Source organism: Crocuta crocuta, unplaced genomic scaffold (genome assembly GCF_008692635.1).
Source record: "Crocuta crocuta isolate KB4526 unplaced genomic scaffold, BGI_CrCroc_1.0 scaffold45, whole genome shotgun sequence".
In the NCBI taxonomy this organism is placed as follows: Eukaryota; Metazoa; Chordata; class Mammalia; order Carnivora; family Hyaenidae; genus Crocuta; species Crocuta crocuta.
In genome coordinates, this window is record NW_027530544.1 from 2,179,959 (window position 1) to 2,190,588 (window position 10,630).

The 10,630-nt window shown below is 54.3% G+C and overlaps 1 protein-coding gene across 1 annotated transcript in view; it reads right to left on the reverse strand.

The window, feature by feature from the left end:
- Window positions 1-10,630, reverse strand: part of MYLK (myosin light chain kinase) — a 180,160-nt gene that overhangs the window by 74,863 nt on the left and 94,667 nt on the right. The window contains 3 exon segments of the mRNA XM_077767620.1: window positions 1,274-1,390; window positions 8,549-9,894; window positions 10,335-10,406. Coding sequence (XP_077623746.1) covers window positions 1,274-1,390; window positions 8,549-9,894; window positions 10,335-10,406 — 1,535 coding nt within the window.

Below are 10,630 nucleotides of genomic sequence, written 5' to 3' on the forward strand. Positions count from 1 at the left end.
TCACTCAGAAGTCAGAAGAGCAACAAAGCTGGTCTTTGAGTTGCCTTATTTGGACACCAGTTTTTCACGTGTCACTAAGAGCTACTAGCCAGGCATTTCAAGGGCAAGAAATGATTCCCCCACACAACCTTTTCAGACAGTCCCAGGCAAGTAACGAAATAAGAAGAAAGGGCTCTTGATTGTGAGTCTCGCAACAGCATTCGGGCTGTAGCTGGCCCTCAACAGACCAGGGAACCTCGTGCAGGACATGTTCTTTCTCAGTGGCCTTGGTTTTCTACTGTTCAAAATGAGGGTGGCCGCCTAGATCATCCCAAGGACTGTTCTACTTCTGAGGCTCTAATTCTAAACCTCACACAGGAGAGAAAAAGAAGAGTCACAAACACACAGCCTGCATTTCTCTAGGACAAATCACAGCCCTCACAGCCTGGCCTCCCCCTTTCCTCACTCAGAAACTCAACTCCAGGGTTAAGGAGTGGCTCAGGAGGTTAAGCATCCCACTTCGACTCAGGTCATGATCTCCTGGTTCGTGGGTTCCAGACCCACGTCGGGCTCTGTGCTGGCCTCTTGGGGCCTAGAGCCTGCTTCAGACTCTGTGTCTCCCAGTCTCTCTGCCCCTCCAGCACTTGTGCTCTGTCTCACTCTCTCTCTCAAAAATAAATAAACATTAAAAAAAAAAAAAAGAAACTCCATGCAGATTGGGTAGCCCTCTGCCCCCACATTTCTTTCTCTCCCTCTGCTGCATTACAATTACTTTTTCTTCTTGCAGAGGCCTGTCCCCTCTACACAAAGATGTAGCCCCAACTCACCTCCTCCGGGAAGTGTCCCCACATGGGCCCCGCTCTACTCCGTCTTCACCTCATCACGGGTCTGACCTGCCAGCACTGACACTTGATGGCTGCAGCTTGTAAAATACTATGTAGTCATTTTCCTGTGGGTGTGTCTTTTCTCCTCTAGCCCTGTGCCTGGCTTCCCTGCTCAGCAAGCTTCTGCATTCGGGGTCAGGACTGGGGACAGGGCGGGGACAATTAGGTGAGTGGCCCCTCCTCTCAGCCAGGGGCAGGGCTGCAAGGTCACACAGGGCCATCAAGTAGAGCTTCCATTTTCCTTTCTGGCTCATTTTTTTTTTTTTTTGCAAAAGATGGCTCAATACCCACAAAACGAATGACTCAAGTAGGGATGGCAGCCTTGGGTGCGGTTCTGTTTAGGTATTGTTGGCCAGGGAAGGGCTGAGAAGCGGGACTCTGTGTGGCAGTGATGGGTGGGCACGACCTACCGTCCACGGTGACTTGGCAGGAGCACTCAGCCTGGCCGGCGCCATTCTTGGCTATGCACTTGTATACGCCTCTGTCCTCGGGCAGTGCCTTCTCGATGGAGACAGAGCACAGGGAGCCTAGGAAGGAAGAGGAAGAACCATTGGGTGGACCCAGTAAAAGCCCAATACCTGCCCCGGTACCAGGTGAATGTTATTCTCATGGGTAGCCGCCGGGAGCCCAGAGGCCAGAGGGTCTGTGGGAACCAACCCTCTCTCCCTACCAAGGTCAGGGTAGTTTTTGCTGATAAGCCAGGTCCAAAATAACTGATCCCTAAATGTATTCCTTCCTGGTACCCTCTTCCCACCTTCCAGCAAGCTCTCTTATGGGGACATAATGGAAAGGCACAGAAGAAGGAAGCAAAATAGTCTTAGCCTTTGGAGGGCATCCAATACAATAGGAGCAGAGAGACCCTGGACCTACACCCTGGCATGTCACCAAGAGAGATAAGCAGTAGCCAAGCACAGGTTTATAGACCCATGTTAGGAACAATGGCAGGTGAGGAGTCTCTGCTCTGCTTATAGCAATTATTTATTCTGAAAATCTTAGAAAAGGGGAGTTCTGGGGAGCCTGGGTGGCTCAGTTGATTAAGCGTCTGACTTTGGCTCAGGTCATGATCTCACAGTTTGTGGGTTCGAGCCCCACGTCAGGCTCTGTGCTGACAGCTAGCTCGGAGCCTGGAGCCTGCTTCAGATTCTGTGTCCCCCTCTCTCTCTGACCCTCCCTGCTCATGCTGTCTCTCTCTCTCTCTCTCTCTCTCTCTCTCAGAAATAAATAAAAAAAGAAAGAAAAGGGAGTTCTGAACAGAGGTGGGGGGAGAGAGGGCAGGGGTCCCTGTCCAGCAGGAACACTGACCTGTGGGAAGGTCTCCTGGGAGGAGGAGGGAACTATAGCCTGGGACCCTGGAGCTGGCTTCTTAGGAATGGGATGTGAGCTGAGAAGCATGGCCAATGATGGGCACTGGGCTGGGAGAGGGGCACTTTGGGGCTGTCTCCCTTCACTGCAGGGTCTTTTGGTGACCTCATAGAAGGGTGGAGATGGCTTTTGCCATGAGTCTCTCCACCCAGCGCACCTCTTCTGGCCTGGTTAGGGAAAGGAGGAGCCAGGCTAGGCACCCACAGAAATGGGGGGTCTGGTCCCTGGCCACCCTAGCTCTCTCACCCCAGGGCTGGCTACTCCTCTGGAGGACCGCCCTTGGGGGGTTTCCCTCAGGATGTGGGGAGAGGCCAGCTGAGTGCTGGGACTGCTGGGCCAGGCAGGAGGGCAATGGCACCATAGTTCCTGTCTTCAGACACACAAACAAGCCAACAGCATGGCATCCTGCCCAAAGCTGCCCCGTTGTCAGGGCGGCAGTCATCACACAAAGAGGAGCACAGAGCCAGGGCCACATGCATCCTGCTGCCTGGAGCCACAAGCTGCAGCTACCCCACTTCCCCTGTCAATCGCTCAGCGTACACCACTGGCCCTGGGTGGACAGAGCTGTGTGCATCCCAGGCATATGTGCGGGGCAGCATGGCCAGAGGGGAGGCCAGCAGGACTGTTTGCTCCCAAACAGTCTTTGATCTCAACAAGTACCCTCACCCCCATTAGTCAGAGGCACAGACTTGAGGGCAATGAATACAAGGATATTCAGAGAACCTCACTAGGGCTGGAAAGGAAGGCAGAGGCCTAACAGTTGTCTTTGCTTCTTGGGACCTGGGTTATGTCCTGAACAGGGAAACCTTAGTTCTCCGGACCACCTCCCTCCTATTCATGTAGACCTTACCTCTTGGAAAAGGCCTCACTACATTCTCCCCCAGGGGAGGGCAAGGGCTCGGCACATCTTCTCATTGCAGTTAGGAGACAGAATTTGCAGAAACTGCAGCAGAAAGGGCTCAGGCTGGAATTTTTGGAACTCCGTCATGAGGGTGAGGCACAGGAATCCGGGATTGAGGGGGACTGTCCTTTCTAGAGAGGACCCTCCACTCATCTGAGAGGGCAGGGGGACGCTAGAATGACCTCTGGCATCTGGGTTTGAGGCTTAGAGGAAACCTACCCCCTTTTGTCACTTTCCTTCAGTCTGAGGCTCAGGCTCTGGGAGCAGACACCCCACTTCCAGTGCATATCTTGCTCGAATGCCTGATTGTGCCTCAGTTTCAGTCCCCCCCGCCTTCAGCCTTCAGCCCACATTGCACAAACTGCAAAGACAGTGGTGAGACCACCAGGAGAAGAGGGGCAGTTAGACCACGGCCCTCACTCCCTCACCAGGGAAAGCAGGAGAGCAGGCAGCTCGCCAAGCCTCCAAAGCCTGGACCCCTGGCCACGTGCTTGCGTGGGCTGGGGGAGGGCCCCCAGGCAGGCCTGGAGGCCTGGCTAGCCCAGATTGAAGAATCTGGTATTTCCTGTGGGACAGCTTATTCCTGACCTCCAGAAGAAAAACCGTTTCCCAGAGTTTTTTTCGAGAAGCCTCAGCCTGGTGGGGAATTTTGAGAGGGAGGTGAGGGGGATGGTAGCAGTTACCACAGAACCAAGGCTCCAATAAATGGCTCAGCTAGAACTGTCCCTGGGAGAGCCCCTCATGGCCATGGAGTCTGAAGGTCCTCCATCTTGCTCCAAGTGTGTGGGGAAGAAGGGACGTTGGGGGGGGAGGGTTCAGGGTGAGAGGGGTGGCCTGAAGCCCTGGAGGTTGTGCTCTGAGGATGACCTCAGTGAGCAGCGCCTCCCCACCCTGGTCCCCTAGAATGTCTGGACAGTGCAACTCAGCTCCAGGTCACCTCCTCAAGGACAGCACCTTCCCTGTCACCCATAAGCATCCTCAGCCACAGACGGACCTCTTCTGTGCCCCGAGTTTCCCTTTATCAGAGCATGTCTTCCAAGGCCATTGCTGAAACAAGTCTGTCTCCCACACTAGTTCTCAGAGGGCAGTGACCGTGTCTATTACGAATAGTTTTTCTGAGCCTGGAATGCAGTCAAAGTGAAAAAAAAATTGCCATCTGAGAATGACCAAGGCACATTTCTGTAGCAGGTGATCTGGGAGGATCTATGCAAGAGAATCATGAACATTTAGTCAGATATAACCTACCATTGAAAAAGATAAGATAGTTTCTAAAAGAAAACAATTCCTAACTCAGAGTTCTTCAAGTGGATTATGCATATACAATATTGCAATGCATATTGCATTTAGGCACTAGGATGTATAAATCCTAGTGTTTTGTATGAAGAAATCACACAGGTTTTTAAAAAAGCCTTTGTAAGATCCCACATTAAAGGTGATTAAAAATGAATCATCAGGTGACAACAGCAAGAAAAATGAATTCTCATTACTAGCCTGGGAGACATGTTTGCCAGGGAAAGCATCCGGCCTGGGGACAGGAAACAGGGCATAAAGATGAAAGCACTTCTCACAGCATAGAGCTCCCCTTGGCTCACTGGCTGTCCCTCCCAGTCCTCAGCCAAGGCCAAGGCCTGAGGGCCTGAAAGGGCCTGGTGCCGCACCTCCGCAGGCCTGGAGGGCAGGCCCAGCTGCCGTAAGTAGACGCCATCTGCTCGGCAGCTCTGGGGATGCAGGAAGGGGAAGGTACCTCTACGTGTTCCTCCAAGATGTAGCAGTCAACTCCAGGCGACTCCTTCACACCTCTTCTGCTCTCCCTGGTGCTAAATGGGGTGAACATAACCCTGTTTTGGGGGGGCTGGAGGCTATGAGCCCTATCCAAGCTACATGGGTTCAGAGAAGCCCCCGTGAAGCCTATGAACACAGCAGTGGGGTATAGATGTATGTGCAGATTGCATTCCACAAGGAGTCTCGTGGCCAAAGGGTGGTGACAACGGTCTGGAGGAGGAGGCAAATTTTGATCTTAGGTGACACAATAGCACAGGATTCAGGGCAGTGGAGTAAGAAGAATTCGAAGCCAGGGGGGTGAGGGCAGAGAGGATGCAGCGTGGAGTGCAAAGGATGGGGAGACCTCCTCAGCCACTCCCTCCACCTTCACCTCCAGACCACCTCAAACCACCAGTTTCCTTATTTCCACTGATGCCAGCAGAAATGTGACCCCAATCACCCGGACACCAGCACGCAGTGGTCTTCCACTCCTTCCTCTTCTTTATTTGCCCCCTGCTCACAGGCCAGGCAACAGGTGCTATTAACTCTGTCCCTGCTTCTTGAACTGGTTGTTTCCTGTCTGTGCCATGGCTACCTTATTAGTACAAAGCTTACCACCTTTCTCTGTGACTTCTTCAGTAGGCTCCTTGCTTGTCTTTGGGCAGGGAGTCCATCAAAATCCCTACACCCTTACCCTAGTTTTGTGTGCACTGCTCCTCATTCCACACTCTTACATGGCTCCCTATTGCCTTGAGAACTGAGCTCCTCAGCATGACATAGGATGGCGTGGACCATGCCTTCCTCTCCAGCCCAGCCCACGCTGTGAGCAGGACTGCCTCTGCTTCTGCCAGAGCCCCTGTCCGGGAAGTCCATATCCCCCCTCCTTTGCGTGCCACAAGCCCTGACCCAGCTCATTTGGCACCAGCCTTTCCAGTGGCCCCAGCACTCAGCTCCCTCTTCTTCTACATCTACCAGCTCAACTTCAGGACTTGGCCAGAACAGTTTTATCACTGTGAGTGTGTGTCCCCTCTTTCCAAAACTATGGAGAGCAGATCCACTCATACCTCCCAGAGTGCCATGCTCCCTGCGCTGGGGCCTGCTGAAGTGGTCACTGATAAGGCTTGAAGATGGGCTTTCTCCCTGGGGTCTGTGTCTAACCCAGCCTCTTGAAGACATGGAGGGAGAAGCTCTGGAGAAGGGATGGACAGAAAACGGGGCTGTCATGTTTCAGACCAGGCACTCTGCCTACCGTAGCAAGGCAGACAGGCCCATGTCAAAGTCTGCTTCTTTCCCCCACTGCAGGGAAAATAGCAGAAATCTGGCAAGCCTAGAGGGCAAGGCCAGTCTTCTAGCCTCTTGACAACTACTGACAGTGTTGAGGAGTAAATAGCCATTAGTCTTTTCCCCTGCTGGACAACACTCTGGGGGAGTGGGTCATGAAAGGTTTCTCAGCTGTACCAGTGTGCTGTCACCTAAGGAGAATGAACTTGGGTGCCGGAACTCAGCTGCCTCCACTCAAATCCCAGCTCTGTCACTAGCCTGCTGTGCAGTCTTGGGCAGGACACTTCACTTCTAGAAATGGGCAGGATTAAAAGAGCAAAAAGCGTAAGATGCCCAGGGCAGTGTTTGGCACACAGTGTTCAGGGTATGCAGGCTATTCTTAGTTTTCAGAGGAGAATTACAAATATTTAGAGTATTTTTAAAAATTGGATTTGGGGCTGTTTCTACAACCCCTCCCTACCCACCCCACTGAGTCCTTTGCTATCTTCTCCTTGTGCTGGCTTTCTTTTAATCATTTCTTCTTCCTCTGATTTGGACTTGAACTGTCCCTTTGAGGTGGTTTCTATGGGAGGCGATTCGGGAGTAGCTGGGTCTCTGGGCCCTTTAGTGCTCCGTGACAGCACATACCACATACGCAAGGCACTCTGGACACGAGCAGCAGGGTCTAATGGCTCAGGTGTGTTTTTGCAACCAGGGCTGAGGTCTGCTTACATTGCTCAGTTGAGAGGTTGTTTATAAGCTGCTTTGAGCGGCTCTGCGGGTTTGACACAGATCTCCTCTCCACGCTGCCCTCAGCTATCTGAACGCCAGCTTCCCTGAGGCTGGTGTAGCCATGGGCCCCACACTGTGCAGGCCAGTGTGACTGCACATGTCCCAAGGGCAGGCAGCTACCCACCTTCCACCCTTCCCGGGGAGAGCACCGCAGGGTAACCTGGGAAATGTTCCCAGTCAGGTTTCAGCTCAGTTCTACCAAAGACTTTCCAACTGGGAGGGGCCCACAGGGGTGACTGGGACTGCTGTGACATTCACTCCCCTGGACGTCTCACCCTGCTGTGGTGACCCCCCCCACCCCCGCCTGTGTGTGGACCGCAGGCAGGCTGGACTAGCAGAGAAGCAAGGGGTGGGGTGGATGAGATGCCCTCCCAAGGACCCTGCCAATCTGGAGATAACCACATGGAAACGTTCTCCTATCAACACAGTGGCAGAAAATAAAACATTTCTCTTTCCTGGTCAGCTTCCCCTTTGCTCTTTTAGCACTTAGATTCAAAATGCTCAGCTGCCCCAGACCTGCTGACTGAGTTGCAGAATGAAAAGAGAAATTTTATTGTGGGTTGAAAGGGATACTGCTTTCTTTCAAATGATCCATTCGGGTTTCATNTTGTGATATCTCAGGGGACTGGGATTGCATAGGACCTGTCTTTACTTGGGCCTCTGCTTGGTTGCCACCCTCTACCCCATAAAGGGTAAAATGCTCCTTCCTGGGGAGCACTGTGCCCTGCCCTGTCCTGAGCCACCAGCGTTAGTCTCAAGCCCCGGCCAGGCTCTGATCCAGTGCTGGCCACCAGAGTGGGGTGTGGGAAGTCTGCTGGACTTGGAGCTTCAGACAGCCTGGAGATGCTTGGTTGAAACATTTCAAACCTAACTGAGGGTCCAGGGGAAATCCCTCTCACCCTCATCTCTTCTAAACTGGCCCCTCTGAGAATTCTAGACCCTGAAAGGTCCCAGATGTCAAGATTTAGTGCCCCCCCTCTCCCCACAACCCAAGAATGTGAAATACCAGCAAACAGAAGTCTCATCCAAATTAGGAAGCGAGTGGCTCTGTCCGCCCAGGAGTGTGTGCTGTAGGGGCTGTTTGGGGTTTTTGGCTTCTCTGACAGATCCCTTCAAAACCACAATGTTATCAAGTCTTAAGCTGTTGTTGACCCCAAATCACAGTCCTGTGCCATCCCGTCAGTGCATACCCTTCTCCTGCTCCAAAATGCTGCTGGCAAAGCAGCGCTCAGCTCAGAGCTGCTGGTGGCCTCCAGCCCCAGGGCCCCGTCAAGCCTGCACACACAGCCCTCTCCACACCAGAGCTGGGGGCACTAGCTCAGACCCAGGGCCGCTCTGAGGAGCCATGGCTGGGCTGCCCCGAGGCAGCTCTGCCAGACAGATGCCGGGACCTGCGCACGCGCCACAGCATCAGCCGCCCACCTCTCACCGCCCAGAGACGGAGTGCCCCAGGGCCCTGAGCAGGGCGCTTCTCCTGTCAGTGAGGGAGCACAGAAACATTCCAGCCCAGGCTCTGGGCTGCGAGTGGCAGTCAACAAGCCCAAGGCTCCATGAGCCTACAGCGGCCCTGGTACAGAGCCCCCTTCTTTCCCGCCCTCACCCTTGTTACCTTCTTGGGAGACGATGATGAACTTGGTGGTCTTGAGTGTCTTTCCATTCAGCGTCCAGGTGACGGTGGCTGGGGGGTCAGAGGACACCTGACACTGGAGTAGCAGCTTCTCGCCCTCTGTCACATGAACATCTTGTAGCTTCTCCTTGAAGGTTGGGGCCGTCCCTTGGCTCTCTGATCTGTTTTCATTATCTGTGGCTCCTACATGCCCCCTCTTGAAGTTCACATCATTCTTAACCTCCTTCTTGACTTCTTCCTTCCCAGCTGGTTTTGCCGTCTCCGCAGGCTTGGTGTTGGCCACGGATTTTGGGGTCTCAGCAGGCTTGGCGTTGGCCACGGATTTCAGGGTCTCGGCAGGCTTGGCACTGGCCATGGATTTCGGGGTCTCGGCAGGCTTGGCATTGGCCACAGATTTCGGGGTCTCAGCAGGCTTGGCACTGGCCACAGATTTCGGGGTCTCGGCAGGCTTGGCATTGGCCACGGATTTCGGGGTCTCAGCAGGCTTGGTGGTGCTCAAGGATTTCGGGATCTCAGCAGGCTTGGTGTTGCTCACCGGTTTTGGAGTCTCGGCAGGCTTGGCATTACTCAAGGGTTTCAGCGTCTCAGCAGGCTTGGCATTACTCAAGGGTTTCAGCGTCTCAGCAGGCTTGGCATTGTCCACAGGTTTTGGGGACTCTGCAGGCTTGATGTTGCCCAGAGGTTTTAGGGTCTCAGCAGGCTTGGCATTGCCGGAGAGTTTCAGGGACCCGAAAGTCTGGGCATTGGCCACAACCTTGGGACTTTCTGCTGCCTTGGCATTCAAGGCCTCGACATTGTTGCTACCATTCTCTGCTGGCAATTTTTTCTTGCTGCCTAACACTGAGCGGAAATCTGGGGTGGCGGGTTTTGGAAGTGGCGCCTTCTCAGGGATCGGGGTCTTAGGAGTCCCCTTCTTGGCCAGAACCGAGCGGAAGTCCACCTGCTGAGGGCTATGCACCTTCCTCTCTTCCTCTGACACGGTCTTTGGCTTCACTTGCCGCTGCAGGTTGGCGCGGAAATCCATCTGCTCGGCTGGGATCTCCTTTAGGTGTTCTTCTGACACGGTCTTGGTGCTCACCTTCTTCCCCAGGAGGTCACGGAAGTCCAGCTGTTCCACCTCCTGCTGGCGGATGGCCTCCTCGGTGTGCTGCCGGGTCTCCACGCGCCTCTTCAGCACACCCCGCACGTCCTCACTGTCTTCCTCCTCAGGCCAACCTTGCTCTCTTGCTGGCCAGCCAGGCCTCAGGGTCCCATAGCGGTCACCACCACCACCATCGGCACCGGCTCCCCGGCCACAGAGGCCCTCACAGCTGGCAGGCTCCCTCCCCCTGCAACCAGTGAAGGGAAAAAAGGAAAGTAGCAAGAGGAAAAGGGGCCGGGTAAGAACAAAACGTCAGGGGAGAGCAAATCCCTGAGGGAGGGAGGGTAAAGGGGAGGGAGAAGGGGAGGTTGGGGCTGGCCAGGCTGTGTTTATAGAAGGGAACATTGGTGAGAGGCTCTTGCTTGCTTACTTGGTTTGTTACATCGGTAATGACTTCAGTAGCCTTATAAGGGTGTGTGCAAAAAAAAAAAATATAATAATTCACCCCCCTCTTCCCCCCTGCTTTCTCTCCCTCATTCCCCTTCCAATCTCTCCCTCTTGGCTCAGCAGCCTCAGCTGGAGGATACGAATGATCTGGGGCTGCTGGGCTGGGCCTGCAGGGGCCAGGAGAAAAGGTGGGTGGATGGTGGCATGGGGCCTGGCCGGGCACCTCCTGGGGGCACTCACCGCAGGGGACCTCTGGTGGGGCTGCTCTGTAGCATCAGTGACACCTGGCAACTGCATTCGCCAACCCGGTTCCTGGAGAATTTGAGAGATCAATACGGAGCAAGAGGCTCTCTGAGCCAAGGGCCAGCTTAGCCAAGGGCTGCGAGGAGGGCAGGGTAAGCAGGAACTTGGCCATAGGCTGGCTGGCTTGCTCCAGGGAAGAGGGGGTCATGGGCTTAGCTGTGACCCCACACGCCCACACAAGCCTAGACTTAGGGCAGGGCCCTTCTCCTCTTTGGTGACCCCCCCCCCCCCAA